Below are 16,380 nucleotides of genomic sequence, written 5' to 3'. Positions count from 1 at the left end.
AGCCCTTATAATAACAGGATTAATAGAGGTAGCTAGATTAACTAACCTTAGAGAAGGGAGTATAATATAACCTAACTGCTTAGCGTAGGCTTAGCGTATATAGTGACTGGAGTTCAGACGTGTGCTCTTCCGATCTCGATTAGAGATAAGACTAATTCTTATAGGTTAAATATACGCTATGCGTAGGCTTAGCGTATATATAACTCCTACGTATAGCGTATATTTAACCTATAAGAATTAGTCTTATCTCTAATCGAGTAATTACGGGTGTCTAATACATTGCTATATCTTTACCCTTATAATCGGTATAGAGAAAGACCTCGGAATATAAAGTATAATAGAACTTCGAATACGTAATCTAGGAAGACTAGGTAGTAGGGAGTAAGTACTAGCGTATCTTTTCCCGCTCTTAGAATATCGGACGAGGGTAGAGATAGAAGTATATAAGGAAATCGACTATACTACCTCGAACGAAAGCGAAGAATCGTTAGTCCATTAGCTATAAGTCGCTATAGTAGCTTAGCCTTATATCTCTAGAGTTATACGCCCGACCGGATTAGAAGTAATCGTATTAGGGATATACGTCGGTTCTACATTAGCGATGTTAAGCGGGCTATCCTCTAATACGGTAGTAAGTACGAAGACTCGGCTAGATTTAGCGCCCTTATTAGTACTACCTCCGAAGCGATACGGTTAAGAGGTTAGGGGTACTATATATAGATATATTAAAGTATAACTAGCGTACGACGATAGCTAACGGATTTCTTAATCCGGTACGGTAGACTTATTACCTTAGTATATAGCTTACGTTAGGGTAGCCGGTATAAAGATACGCCGTCGCGCTACGATTCCTTTACTCCCTATTCCTACTCGTAGACCCTTCCGAAGCATCCGATCTATCTATACGTCTAGTAACTATTAATTAGACTATAAAACTGCCTTCCTAGTAATTACTATAGACGCTATAAGTAAAGAGTTTAAGGTCTTAATAATCTTAGAGGAGCGTTTCTATACTAACGAGTTAGAGTATAGTAGATTCGAGTAGGAAAAGGAGTACCTCGTCGAATAGCGGGACGTTTAGATTATAGTAAACTTATACGACGGCTACCTAGCGAGGACGATCGATAGCTAGCCGCTACGAGGGTAGGTAGAGCGAGTAGTAGCAATATTACGCCTTAGCTAAAAGGTTATCTCCTAGCGTATAACGTAGGAGCCCGTACGCTTATACGAAAGTTGTCCGGATAAGGTTAAAGCTTTCGAGTAATAGCGGTAAGTTAACGGTAGTAGTCGAGGGGTGTAAGTAAGACTAATAAAACGTTAGCGACTAGTAAACGATCGTAAGGGAAGCGTATAGGAAGATTATCTAAGATTACGTATCGCGGGACTTAACTTAATGCTTAGATATTATAATAGGAGAGAAATTATAGGGACGTGTACGAACTTTTTTATACCGTAGAAAAGAAACTATATACCCCTACGATTATAGCCCTAATCCTTACTTAGTAACATCTGTTCTTTAACTATAATATAATAGCTATGCTACGTCTATACCTACGTACTACTACTATCTACGAGTTTAGTTGTCGCTTTATTAGACATACCTATAGTCGTCTCGTTTACTAACCTTAATCGTTTCTAGAACGTCGAGATAGCATTATAATAGTCCGCCTAGGTAGAATGTATCTAGCTATCCTTCTATACGATTAGGACCCTACCCTTAGCATCTACATCGATTTAAATAGCCTAATAAGTTATAGGTCTCCCGTTAACGAGTATAGAGCTAAGGTCCGTAACGTTATTCTTAATATAGGTGTCTCTCTAACGTATCTTATATTTAATGTTGCCCTTGTCCTCTATAAATCCGATTACTCTATTAATCTTAATTTCGTATAGGGGTAGTAGTGTCGTCGGTTCCGTAAAACTCTAGCCTATATAGAGTGCTTTATCGGTAATAAGAGGCTTAATATCGAGCTCGCGGGTCGAAGAAAGGACCGTCCTAGTTATAAAGCGTACTAAGGCACCCGAGGACAGCTATAATTTAACTACCTAGCTCTTTTTCGCGTTGTTTATAGCTATCGTAATCGAGCCGAGATAATATATACGCCGACTAGGCGCCGGAGCGTCTTATAGCTATAAGGTATTTCGAAGGTCGGGTTTCCGAGTTYCTTTTACCTAAGGGACGCATTTAAGATTTGTTTATCGCATCTTCGGTAGTTATCTAAATAATTATTAGGCGAACGTAAGTACGTCCGAGGTAGGAAGGTCTCTTTAAACAACCTAGAAAATCCGTTAGTCGGCCCGATACTTATTTTCGTAGAACTCTATATTAATAGCACCTTATATAGGGACTGCCTACTACCTACTACGTATACTTAACTAAATAACTACTATCCTCTAGTATTCCGGCTAGGAAGCTTACCTTGCTATAGTAATAAGAACCTTATAGAAAACTGCTTCTCTTAGCTATACGAAGTAGCGTAACTCCGGTTCCTCGAAAGTCGGGTTTCCGGTTTCTACCTAATACGCTATAGGTAATCGCCGAGTACGGTCCCTTTTATAACTCGACCGTGCCCGTATATACTCTAGCTACTAGGGAATAGTAACTAAGGTAGGATTCTCGATACTCTAGTTTCCGATAGTCCGTCCCTCTCGACTTACTATCGCCCGTACGGATAATAGCCCTACCCGGTATTACCTTATAGATCCTTTTCTTCGCGTTATAAAGGTATGCCCGTTTACGCCTCCGGTTCCGTATTTGCCCGTATAGGAAATAGCCGTAGTTAGGGTACCCGAGTTATACTTAGCTCGTTAGTCTAAATCTATTCTTTTATCCTTTTCGGGTCTTCCTCGTTACCCGTACGGATAATCGTATACGGATAATAGCCTCGCTCGTCGCCTCTCTATCCTTACGTACGCTATTCTACCCTTTCTAGTCTTAACGTCGCCCGCCCGGATAAAAGCTATAATAGCCCTTACCCGTACGGGGACGGCTTTCCGGTAAACAGCCCCTCGCGCTAGAAGACTCCCTTACGGTTACCCTTATTTTCCGTTCTTCGAGTCTAAGTAGTAAGGTCTTAGTCCGTCCGGCGATAATAATTACGGATTCGTCCTTCTAGTCTACGATCGTCTCGCTCCTAACTACTAAGCTATAAGAGGAATGTCCTAAAGGTATTTACCCGTACGGGATTCGCCTACCGAGTTCTCTCTTCTTAACCCTTGCTTTCTTCCCGCTTTTATAGGTTATTTAGGTCGGCCCTAATAGCGCTTCTCTTACCGGGCTTCTCCTCTCGACTAAGTAGCATTCGTATATCCTACCTCTCTTCGTAGGAGTTCTTCCTATTACCCGTACGGGCGGGTCTCTTCTTTGCTTACGTAATTACTTTACTTCTCCGGGTCTTCGCTATGTCCGTACGGATGCTACATCGGCGGGCCTCTATTAGTAAAATCCTCCCTATCTATCCTATTACGTAAAAACTAATAAAGTACGTAGTTAAATCCGATAGTAATCTTATATCCTAATCGCCCGTACGGAAGTCGGCGTCGTTTACGGTAACCCGAAATTCCTTTCCTATTAGTTAAATATCTACACTAGATAGTTGTATCGAATACCTTACTTATAGGCTAAGGGCAATCTTGCTACGTAGCGTTATACGCCTTACTAGAGCTATATTTTTTAGTTTCTTATAGCGCTTCTTTAATGTTATGCTACCTTCTCGTATAGCTGTAATATATTAWATACTCGGCATATCGTATTTTAATTATAGCATCGGTATRAAACGATTTTTACGGCATCTTATTTCTTTTTATTCACTTTTAACTTGTTGTTTATAAGAACCGTATCCGTGAGCCTATAAGCCCTCTTAGCGTTCTACCCTTTCGCTTTTCGGTACGATTAGCTTCTAGAATCGGTAACTTATTACCTATAGGTAGTTTCGTAGATATTAGAATGTAATTGTAAGGCATATTTAGCCTAGCTACGGTTTCGAKCCTAACTTACCGAACGTAAAAGATTGTCGCTTTAAATACACGCTACTAATCTATAGGTAACATTCTTTACTACCGAATTATTTAAATTCTATAACAGGTAAGCTAAGGTACTATAAATACATCTACCTTATCTACTAACGCTAATTAGGATAACGTCTAGATATTAGAGGTCTTTATCTTCTAACTTATCTTCTACCTTCTTAACCTTAACCTTAACCTCTATAGGGGCCTTTAATCTATCCCTAATTTCGATGTAGTTAGTATTGCCGTGTTGTTTATATTTACGCCTATTAGGAATTTCACAACTCGCTTTCGAGGCATTATTTAAAGCTATATCCGGAAATAGCTAAGGTATGCTTAGGYGGAGATCTTCGGTTAAAGGCTTTCTAGTATTAGGATATAGGCCTAACTCTTTTACTTTCTTTAGGTCGAAGAGCTTAGATTACTAGCGTTCGAGAAGTACCTTTCGTGCTCTTTCTACCTATAGTTTGCTATAAATTGCGATTAGGTCGCTCCTTATTACCTACACGGGCTCTTCCTTATCTTTAAATCCCGTAATTCTATTCTTCTATTCTACTAGAAACTTAGTAATTAGTTGCCTTTTCGAGGTCCTAAGACCTACCTAATAAATTATAAGCATACGGTTAACGTACTCCGATTTTCTATTACGAATGTTAGTAGAGACTATAACCGGGAATTAATTAGGTAGATCTAAAGCTATACTACGCCTAAACTCCACGCTAGGGAATAACTTATAAACCGGAATATTATAGGTACTAATATTAATAAGTACTCTGACTCCGAACCCGCTAACTCTCTACGCCGCGACAACTTTGCCTAGCTTAGTAACACTATCTTTAGGCCGATATAGGCCCGTAACGCTAGATAGGTAAGGGTCTTCGGTTATAGATAACATGTTTATATAGGGAGGCATAGCGCGAGAGGGAAAAGACGAATTAGTAGGAAGTATTAGCTTTTCGGTAGTAGGAGGTCGAGTAGGCGCTAGTCTAGACTTCTTAAAAGGGGTGGATAAATCCTTATAGTAGGTGTTATCTCCCTAAGCTACCCTAGGACCGAATCCTTAGAACGGCGCCGCGCTAGATACGATAGTCGTAGATTCCGGCGAGCTTAGAGCGGACGTAGTTCTTAAATATCCGCCGATAGTATTAACTAACGTATAATCCGCGGTAGTAGTAGGTGTAGTAGGGGATATAATAGTCGCAACCGTGTTATAACCCGAGACTACGCTATCGCTTATATCGGTAATAGGCCGATACTTAATCCGTCGCTATACTATTTGCGCTATTAACAATTTAGGAAGCTTATAGGCCTCGAGTTGCTTTCGCGTAGCGAGAGTTATCGCTATAATCTAGTACCTATCTTCCTAGAGCACTTTACTAATCCGAATCTTTAAACTATTTACTAGCTGTTAACGTTGCCWTAGGTCCGCCCTTTTAACCCTTTTTATTAGTGTTATAACTAAATCTATAGGAAGTAGGTGGTTATTAGAGTAGAAACTAGAGACTACGTTCGACTAAGATAGCTATATGTTAATATCGACGATCTTTTACTATGTGGTCCTAGCGAGATCGAAAGTCCCTCTTAACGCCTCGTCTAGAACCCTCTCGAACGACTTYTAAGCTTCCTAGGCGACGCTAACCTAATAGAAAGTTAGAAACTTGTAGTCTTCGTTTATATAATAAGCGACCTTATCCGTAAGTCTATTACCGAGAGATGGTTTACCGGCGCTAAGCACTTCTTTTAGTCGGCTTTCGACCTTAGGAGGCACATAATCTCGCTATAACAAGCCGGACTCGGCTAGAGTTCGCTAAAATTGTAGGATCTAGAGTATATAAGCTTTTACGTTCGCCTTAGATTTTTCCGAGGCCTACTCTTCTAAATTGTTGCTAATAGTATTAATATAACCTAGAATTTTAATACCTCGAATAATAAAATGCTTCTCGTTTCGCCCGGCGCTCTTGTTTATCTCCCGAATGTTCTGGTTCGTAGTCGTAATAGCTTTCTCTAGGGCGGGTTAAGGAAGCCCTTCGGACTAGACGTCGCGAAATTGTTAGTAGAATAGATAAGAGTGCTTTATAATTTCTAGTAGTACTACCTCTATAGCCCTTTCCGGAAGATCTATTACGTTTATTTTACCTTCTGCCTCGTATTTTTCCCGCTACTCTATATCGGCTCGATCTTCCGCCCGAACTATCGCTACGGTACTTATGTTTACCTATTCCTTATTAGTATTATCGTTAGGTTTAACGTTATCCTCGACCGTAGCATATTTAAAAAAGACTTTACCGACTAGCACCTCGCTACCTTCGCCTTTCTAATACTCGCGGTTAAATAGCTCCTTAAGTTTTAGCTTATCTATAGTATTAGTATCCGATGCATTCTTACTACTAGCTAGGACTTTTAGAGATAGCATAACGGTCGGTCTTTTACCTAGGACCGGTCCGACGGTTAATAGCTTTATAATAGTCGCTATTTTAGGGGCGTAGGATATAAAATAAGGAAGGTAGTAAGCAGATGCTTTTAGAGAAGATAGTAACGTAATACGGCTTTTTATTTCCGAGATAAGACTTTAAACTAGTCCTACTAATTTTAAGCGCTTATTCTGTATAATGCGGGGATTACTTTATATGTAATTATAGTACTCGAGTATAAATGCGTCTTACTACGGCGACGCGACGCTATAGTTAAATACATTTAATCGGCTAACCTTACTAGTAGTCTACGCCGGGTTCACCTTATAAGTCTTTACAAATTTATACGAACAAAACTAAGAACCTGCCGATCGTCGGACGAGGTAAACACTCGTAAGTTAGATATTATTACTATAGTTAGTTAATCTGTCGATAGGTACGAAAATTATTATAGGGAGGTATGTATAGGTAGTCTAGTATCCTATATCTGCGATTTAGAAACTATATATCGCGAGGTCCGAGGTCCGACCCTAGATCTATTAGGCTAAGGGCGTCGACTACTCCCTAAATGCGAACATCTATTTTATACTACGTTATACTTCCTATAGTTCGAAACTAGTATAAAAGTGTAGTATTAATACTTTAGTCTTTCCCCTTATTTCGGCTAAAGWAGAAAATTAGTTAAGAGAATGTCGCGGCTATTTCTCTAGATACTTATAAGCCTTAGTTCTTATAGATTCTAATGCTAGGCACTAAAGAGTGTAGTAGGTTTATACGAAACATCTTTCGTACTCTTATTAGCCGGGTAATAATATAGAACAGTATTACTTCGTAGAATGCTTTATTACTAGCAGACCGCACATTTGCCGTAACCGTTCGCTACGATAGAACATTTTATCTAGTCTTAGTCGTAGGGGAGGTAGGTTCTATAATCTTACTTAGCGTCCTAGAGACTCTACCTCTCGTTACGTAGTTCTCTACTAGTCTATACGCTAATCCTCTCGGTATAAGCAGTATTATAATACTAGGGTAGCGTACTATACGATTAACCGGGTTAGCTATCTCTACTTGAACTATTAGGAAATCTAGGCGTTAGTATATTATAGTAGTAGGTCTCGTAATAGAGGAAGTTTATAAGCTAGGGCGCTTATTTACTCTTAAACCTTCTAAGGCCACCCGCGCCGCTTCTAACTATAGAGTACGTAGTACGGGTATGCCTATCCTAGCCTTCTATTATTCGAAGTACGGAATATATAGTACTAGTATAGCTATTCCTACGCCTACCTCGGTCCTTTTAAATACTACTATACTAAGTAATAAGCTTTTAACTGCTATAGGTTCTTATACGATAGCTAGCCTATCTATTGCGGCGAATTACTCTAGTAGTAGCACTAAATGCATTTAGCCTCCCTTTATAATACTGTTTCTAGGATTAACGGGCCTCTTTCTCTAATGTTAGACTAGTAATACATATGTAGCGGTCGTAGTAGTTATCGAAGCTTAGGGTATAGAAGTAGTACGTCGGCGCACTTAAAATTAACGATGTTTATATTGGATTTAGGCAGTGTAGACTAGTTAATTAATTCGGTTAAGAGRCTACATGCTATCGATTTCACCCGCAGATTCCCGCACTGTTCGTGACATAGACTTATCGCACGCCTACAACACGCCGCAAGCCCAGCTCACCTTTTTGAAGATTAAGTAATGTGGTTTAGTTTGAGGTAACGTCCCTCCTTATAGGTCGAAAAACCCTCTGCACCGAACAGGATTCATGATTTAGGCACTTCAAATTTTCACCACATGATTCTATGGGTTCCGCTATGATTGATTGATTGATTTGCTCCTATACGGTTTCAGCCGCAATCTACTGCGGCTATGCCCGGATGCAGAGGTTCGGCGAGCAGCCGACGCCTTGCCGAGCGAATCGACATGCCCCACTTCGCCATACCAAAGGTATGACCAGCTGCCCCCTCGTCTCCACATGTGTTCTGTTTCAATAAGTGACTAATTTACATCTCTAGAGAAGAATGTGACCTTGTGCTAACCTCCAATATGGTGCTTTCTATGTATCATCCACCTGAAACTCTTATTCCTCATCCATTTGCTAAGGCTCTAATAGTGCTGCGACACCGTGTGTGCGACTATATACCTATAGTCTCCCCCTAGTGCTCGGCTTCGTCTGCCTGTTCTGACCTAAACAGCTCCCTCTATAGGCATGGGTATGTACGTTGAATTTTATCTGTGTAATGTTGTTGCCTCCTCCTAGGTTCCTATGTGGCCGTGTATTTTCTTGTCGCATCGTATGTTATCGGCGCGCCGGTAGCGCCTTCAGTCGTCGTACAGCTCTTTAGATGGGATTTTCCGCTCGTGCAAGGCGTCGAATTACTAAGTACGAGAGCTCCATCGCGAATCTCCTTAGACATTGTCGGGTGTGTCGAAGGGGGGTAGTCCTTCTTTACAGGGTTGGGGGGCGACAGTGGACGAGGCTGTCTAGTGACCGCAGTATTGTTGTGGCATCGACCGTAGCATGCCGGGTGTCTAGTGTTTGATTCGTGGAGGAGGTGACACCGTTCTATTCGAGGGCTCGTCGATGCGGGACGTCGCAGACATTGTCAGGGGATGATAATGGGCCGGCGGGAGGCCCATCGGTGACTGTATGTTTCTGCTGTGGTATCGTAGAGTGTCTGGGCTCAGTCGTCCTACCCATGTTGCTGCCGAATCGTGTACGGCGCCGGTGCTGCCGCCGATTTCAAACGACGCATTTTGTTCGTGACATGCTCTTGGTGTTTGGTGGTCTTTCGTCTACTACAACCGCGACGGCATCTCTGCTGGCGTATATTGACGCGGAGGGACGCGCAATCACCTGCAGGATCCGTCGCGGCCACGGGCGGACGTACAATGTACTGTTGTACGACTGAATTCCAAAAAGTACGCTCCTCGCTATGTTGTTGTTTTTCGTGGAGGAAAGGAAAGCCCCGGCTAGTCTGGACGGGACGGGCCTTGGATTATGTCAGGAATTGCCCTCAAATCAGCTTTCCTTCGCAGTCGAGAACTCTCCTGTTCAATTCCCTTGCCTATCCAATGTAGGTCGTCGACCTCAACGGGCACTTTGCGCTCTAGTTCTTGGCAAGAGCATCGCCGTCCCTTCTCACCGTCTGCCCCACAACATTATCTCTGCCTGGGTCTCATGGCCTGCATTATCCTCGCCGATGGCAGCCGCGTAGACTCGGCGAAACTGGTTGGCAACGGCGCCGATGGTTTCGTTATTCGTTATGGAGACCACGTCATGAAAATTCCTAATCTTCTTGGACACCTTCAGCCGAGCGGTGAAATCGAAGCCCACGTCGATAACGACCTCTACCGCGAGTCCCTAGAAGCGGAGAAAGAAGTTTACAAGCGGCTGCAACATGTCCCCGGCGTTGCCGAATGTCTCGGGTGTACGACTAATGGGATACGGCTGAGATACTACCCGAATGGATCGCTACATGAACTCATCACTCGCCGCGGACCGCCACCAATGTCTTGGAGACGGCGATGGGTTCTCCAAGCAACAGATATTATTGCGCGATGCCATGAGAGAGGAGTCTTGGTCTTGGACATCGCTCTGCGCAACTTTCTGCTCACGGACGAATTTGATCTTCGCATTATCGACTTTGCAAACAGCTCGCTGGTCTCGCGAGATGCGGACATTACAAAGGCTAATATAGATGGGGGAACAGCTTTGTTGGATCTACTCTACCTCTCCACCGTCATCTATTCGATTCTGACCTGGCAAGACTTTTCGACCCATTGCTTCGATGAGTCGGAGTGGCCAAGCGCAGATACGATGCCCGACCTGGCCGGCCTTGCTTTCGCTCCGGTCATACGGAAGTGCTGGCTTCGAAAATACACGTGCATCCAAGATCTTGCATGCGAGATACGGCAGTACGCTGTAGTGCCTTCTAACGAGCCACTCGATCACCATGCCCTAGTGTTCGCTCCGCCTAGGATCAACGTCCGGTCTTCATCGTCTGACTCTCCGCCTGAAAGAGGTCAGCTCAAGACCATGGAGAATGCGCCTCTATCAACAAACCCTCTTGCATGGTGGGCATTTGTTTTGCCTGTCGTGACTGGAGGCCTGAGAAGCCTTGTTCGGTGGTTGGCACTGGGTGCCGCTAAGTTGAGCCGTCTCGCATTCTAGAATGTTTGGACGGCCAGATTCGGGGATATTGACGATGTGTCCGCATTTGAATCTGCGTGGAGCCGCTGGGACTTGTGTGCACATCTTTGGGTTTCTAGGGACGGGTGTTAAGAGAATTGATGTTACGACGCGTTTCTTGGGGGGTATGGCGGATTGAAAGCTGGGCCTGTGACTAACTTAATTGGAAGTTGTTAAGTGGGACTTCCTAGCTGCGCCGCTCGCATGTAGATACGTGCCGCTACGCACGTAAGCCCATAATGCAGCCTCGCGCGAATCATGCGATTGTAGGTGGGTCCGTGCAAGGCAGACTCCAAGACTGATAACACACGGCACTTCGATTGGAGTTGAGATAGGATCAGGACGGCGGTCTTGCTCTGCTTCTGGGCCTAGCCCATGAGTTTTAGGCGCCCATCGCATCTCCCGTGCGTAATGGCAGGCTCGGGCATTGCTAGCCCTGTCTCTCACTTCCTCAGCAAGGCCATCTCAGTGCGGGGTCGCTCTAAGGTATCATGCGGGGCCTCGTGGTTAGACCAGTCACGGCATGCAGCGAGGCGTTGAGCTAAGCAAGACATGGAGCCGATCAAGGTCCTCTCGAGTGGCTCTCGCCCTGTTCCTCCCTCGAGCATCGGGCATGGTCGCGATGAGAAAGCGTGGAGAGAGGGCCGGTACTCTGTTCTGCTAGTTTGGCGTCTGCTGGAAGCTTCTGTGCGAGTACATGACTTTGTTGTCGTAGTGAAAGATCGATCAACAGAATTCGCACACTCTCTTGCAATAATCTCAGGATTCTGGAAGGTTCTAAGCTCGTCAAGTACAATCGTCTTGCCTTGTACCTTGTTGGGTATTGTCGACTAGGTCTCAAGCAGGTTTGAGGGATTCCTTCAAGGGTGTTCCAGGCACAATGACACAATGACAATCTACTGCTGTCAAAATACATAAGACATCAAGTTTTCTCGGCCTGAGAGGACGGACAGGATTTTCGAACGCTTCCACATTGTTTGCTCCTTTCGACACCCAAAGTCTCATACTGTGTGTCGGGGGCTTTCCAGATTCGCACTTTCCCTCATAATTCTGCGTCAAGCTTTCTGCTGCTACCTTGTGGCTTTTAGAGACACCCGAAATGAACGCTCTTACGCATCAGCTTGGGGGGGTGAATCTAAGGGCCCCCGACTCGCTACCGTTCGAACCTGGCAGTAGCGAACAATTCCAGCATGTGCACTTGAGTGGCGTGCCTCGCTACCTCTTTCGCCTATATACTCCGCACTCTGACGGTGACACTAATGCGATATGGGTCAAGTCCAGGGACTTTTCGACCGCAAAACCAGGAGCACATCAGGACATTTTTCAGACCACCGATAAGCACGTGACCGCAAAGAACATTTGGGGACATCTTGATTGGCAAAACCTACCCGAGGACAATCTCATGTCCTGGACTTCTTCGTTGCTGGTGACGATTCTGTACGTCTTCTACAGACGTGCCGATAGGCGAGACGGATCTGATTACCGCGACATGAWAATCTGCGTTGTCGATACCAGGAAATTCCACGACAGAGCCTTTGTTAGTGATTTGGACGCAATCCAGGTCTTCCAAAGATACAGCCCTGAACTCGCCCGATTCGCAAATCTACGTGCGTCGGAGTATTACTTTGGCGAATATCTGTCCCAGGGTGCACTCAAAATCGAGGGAAAGTGCAGCATCGTCTCTGTGCAAGACTTGATTAGCGCAGGCCTACTACGTCTGCGGGGCGAATTWCAAGCATCATACGACAGACCACAATGGAAATGGGCTGATAAAGTGGTTGAGCTTCGCAGGGCTCTGCATCCTGCTTCAGCCCGGTCCTCTCTCAGGCAGCAGATACACATTGCACTGGAGATCGGCAATCTTTTTCATGAAAAGTTTCGTCTCCCAGTAGCGATCCAACTGACAGCTCTCTGTCCTGGTCGCTTAAATGTCGATGTCATTGCGACTTCTTTCGCAGAGGGAGGTCTCGGCGGTAGGGCTCGATCCTAACTTAGAAAAGTGCTGTGTCTGACTGATTATGTCTGGCAGGCGACGAACGCGATGCTTGTGCGGCGAAGGAATCACGCATTGTTCAGCATGCCAAAATGGAGGAGCTTACCCGCACTCGTGTTATCTCGGACATCATTTACGCAGAGCGCTGTCTAAGCGCATTTGAAGGTATTGTAATCCATACTAGAGAGCACAATCACCAGTACGTCCTCGCTAACTACATAGTAGTTGCAATAGGAAAAGTGCAAAGTAGCGTAGCGCAGTGCGAAAGGCACATATCTGCGTTGGAAGGTCTTTCTAACGAGGTTCAAATATCGCGATTGAAAGATACCTTGCAAACGGCGGAAAAGACTGAACTAGCCTGCAAATCTCTGAAAGACTACATAGTAGCAGAGTTCGATGTTAACGAGGTGGTGTAGTAAATTAGAAGCTTTAGAAGAACGCGCCACAGCATTAACTTGTTATAGCATAGTGCCAGCTTATAACACTGCGCCTTAACGTACATTACTATATAGTATAATAATTCAAAATGTCTTCGCTAAGGCCTATCTCTAACGTTACGTAAGAAAATTCATAGTACACGCATCTAAACGCTATATACCTTAAAAACTAAGAGGTGTCTTCTTTATAAAGCGGAATTTCTCGTAGTATCTTAAAATCGAGTTATATATCGGATGTAGTAATAAAGTAAGGGTAAAAGTTTAACTAAGCTTTAGCTATAGCTATTAGAATAACTAATTAGTACAAGACCTAGCCTTTCGTAATTAGTTCGTAATAGACAAGTTCTAAAGGTAGAATTGTTCGAAGAACATTATCTAAAAATTTGCATTTAAAGGATTATATAGTAAAGATTTTAATTGCCTAGACAATAAAATTTGTTCTACGTAGGGGGTTTTTCGACCCGTTAGGAGGGACGTTAGGTATTAAGAAGGTCTAAATATATATAAAAATGTATAAATATGCTATAGCGGCACTATGTCGATTTATAGCCTCTAAGCAGCGTCTATAACATATAATCCTTCCTTATATAGCGGTTAAGATTAGTATGCTTATAGAATTTACGAATATATCTAGGCCGAGGGTAAAATACGGTCGTTCGTCGCTATCCCGATTTTCTTAGAGGAAATTTCCCGTAGGGAGACGCTTCTACTACGAGGCGCTCGACGTCTACGTATACCTAGTAGGGATTCCCTCGAATTATAGGACTACTATATAGTAGCTTCTCTTCGACCCCTAGATCTATAGAAGTAAAGGTAAGTCTAGCTTCGGAATCGTAATCCGAAGAGCTCGCCGCGTATTCTAGTAAGTTACTAAGTAACACGTCGGTAACTATTATCTACCGTAGTTCGTTTATACGCTCGAGGCTAGGTATATAGAAGGACGATATTCTAGAGACGAGTTCGTAGCCGTTTTCGTCGCTATATATATAGCTATCGCTATCCTTAGCATCCCTAGTAGTCTTAATAGAGTTGTCCTCGTTACTACTAGATAGAACTAGGGCTTTTTTTCGCGTAGCCGCCCTCTTCCTTACTATCTTTAAGACAGTTAGGTAATCGCCTCTTATAGACTCGTCGCTATAGTCGTTATCGGACACTAATTCCGTTACTTGGATTAAGTCTAGTAGATTAGTTCTATAAGTAGCGATCCTATAGTAGTTTTTAGTATACTTCGAGAACTTAGCGGGGGATAGTACCTTCTTACTATAGAGAGGGTAAGAACACGCGGTAGGCTAACGTTTTACCTTTTTAAGATGCTTTAGGATGTACTTATAAAGTTTAGAAAAGCGCGGAAATTAGTAATATCTCTTCGCGGGTAGCTTCGTGTCGTCTCCGAGACAAAATAGGCATAGCGCGGCTACGATAACTACGGCTCTTTAGCTAACTTGCCCGTAAAAGTAATCGAGAGCTTCTAGGTAGCCGCGGTAATGTTCGGTCTAATCTAGCTTAGAGTAGTAATATATACGGCACTTAAAGTAGTACTCTACTCGAGGTAGCTAAGTATCGAGAAGTAGTAGCTTATGATCGTTTAAAAGGTGTTTTTTTAGTAGGCTTGCGGTAACGAATTCGGCTTCGTAGCTATCCTACCCGTAGCCTTTTCCTAATAAACGGATATAGGCGGCGAGATAATTCGCCCGCGATTCCCGCGAGCGGCTAGATAGCGTAGGTCTTCTATATACGACCTAACGATAGTCCGGCTCGTTGTCTAAAAGACCACCTTATAGCTTTTCGTACTACTTAGTAGCTTTATTAGCGAGATAACACCTAAGGAAGTAGAGATTACTAGAGCGAACATCTTTATATTAGGAACTATTAGGGTTAGTCTTTTAAATATTGTTCGGAGGTTCGTAGATTTTAGGGGTAGAGTAAAAGAGTATCTTAATCTTTAACTAGCTTACTGTCTCCGATAGGMAGTACTTAAAAGTAGGAACTAATGTGTTAATTAAGTTAATTATCTAGAGATGTGTCTCTATCTCCTAAGAAGAGATTTTACCCTATATAGAGTTATATAACCTTATAGCTACTTAGCTCTCTATTATATTAAATGTACAGCTATTCTATAACTGCACTTTCTAACACTCCTACTTAGGATAGAATAGACTATATATATTTCCCTAGATCTTTTAAGATTCTATTAAGTGTAGAAAGGTAGTTCTATAACCTAGTAGTATAATTCTATCTTAGCTACTATCTTAGTGMAATTCCTTAACTTAGTATTATATAATCGAGTATGTCTGTTCGGACATCCTTAATTATATGCTTTTGCTAAATTTTAGAATGCTTATTATATGCTAAGATAATTTATATATATCTAGAAGTTTAGACTAGTAAGAGGTTTAGTTAGGCTATCTACAACTATTTCTTTTATTAGAAGGTATTCTATATAGATCTTCTTTTGCTATTAAAGTCTTCTTATAAAGTTATATATAATGTTAATATGCTTTAACCTTTTATAAACATATATATCCTTTATAAGGGTAAGGCAGGCTTAGTTATCCCTAAAGAGTTAAACTAGCCTAAGCTATTTAGCTATGTCCTTTCCTACTTTAATTRTTAGTTAAAAAGCAGATAATCTAATAAGCTTAGTTTAACCTATTTCTCTAAGTAATGCTAAAAGGAACTATAATTGTTTTGTATATGTATTTATTACTATAAACTTAGCTTCTATTATAGAAGTTACTATAGATTTCTACTTCTTACTTATCTATAAAATTAGGGYATTATATAACTTAAACACATTTCCTAGGATAGAGATTCTATCTAACTTATCTATTGCAAAGTCTAAGTTTAAGTACCTAATTAAGTATCTAGATCTAGATCTTATAAAGGTTAATCTAAGGTTAGGAAATAATCTTAGGTACCTTAAGACTTTCTTTAAAGCTTTTAGGTGGGCTTTAGATAGATTACTTAAAAATGCACTTAGCTTTCTAATTATAAAGGTAATGTCTAGTCTTATTATAATTATTAGCTATATCTATATTCTAATTGTTATCTAGTATTCCTCCTTGCTATATCTCTTATTATTTAGGCCTAACTTAATAAGTCCCTTATAATTGTCTATTAGTAAGAGAGTTAGCTTTAAGGATTTTAACTTAATGCCTAGTTTCTAAAGACTTTCCTAAATRTAATAGCTTTAATCTAGTTTTAGGGTTCTAAGCTTCCTGTTTCTTATAATATTTATTCCTAGGATTCTAGATAGTTCTCTAAGATCCTTAATCTTAAAGATCTTTCTAAATTCCTTCTTAAACTAGTTTATAGAGTTTATTAATAGGGCAG

General features: G+C 42.1%; 2 protein-coding genes; both read left to right on the top strand.

The window, feature by feature from the left end:
* Positions 1–9,606: 9,606 nt before the first annotated feature.
* RCC_01555 (uncharacterized protein) lies at positions 9,607–10,599 on the top strand (the record flags this gene model as incomplete). Its single annotated transcript, XM_023766849.1, has 1 exon — positions 9,607–10,599. One exon carries the CDS (start codon positions 9,607–9,609, stop codon positions 10,597–10,599), a length of 993 nt encoding a protein of 330 aa, XP_023622617.1.
* Positions 10,600–11,716: 1,117 nt separating this feature from the next.
* Positions 11,717–13,026, top strand: RCC_01554 (uncharacterized protein; the record flags this gene model as incomplete). XM_023766848.1 has 3 exons in its annotated part: positions 11,717–12,590; positions 12,647–12,775; positions 12,836–13,026. The coding sequence occupies 3 exons, from the start codon at positions 11,717–11,719 to the stop codon at positions 13,024–13,026; spliced, it is 1,194 nt and encodes a 397-aa protein (XP_023622616.1).
* Positions 13,027–16,380: the final 3,354 nt, after the last annotated feature.

Source organism: Ramularia collo-cygni (genome assembly GCF_900074925.1).
Source record: "Ramularia collo-cygni strain URUG2 genome assembly, contig: RCC_scaffold02, whole genome shotgun sequence".
Taxonomy (NCBI): Eukaryota; Fungi; Ascomycota; class Dothideomycetes; order Mycosphaerellales; family Mycosphaerellaceae; genus Ramularia; species Ramularia collo-cygni.
The sequence above is the reverse complement of the archived record's forward strand: the minus strand, read 5'-3'. Positions and strand labels throughout refer to the sequence as shown.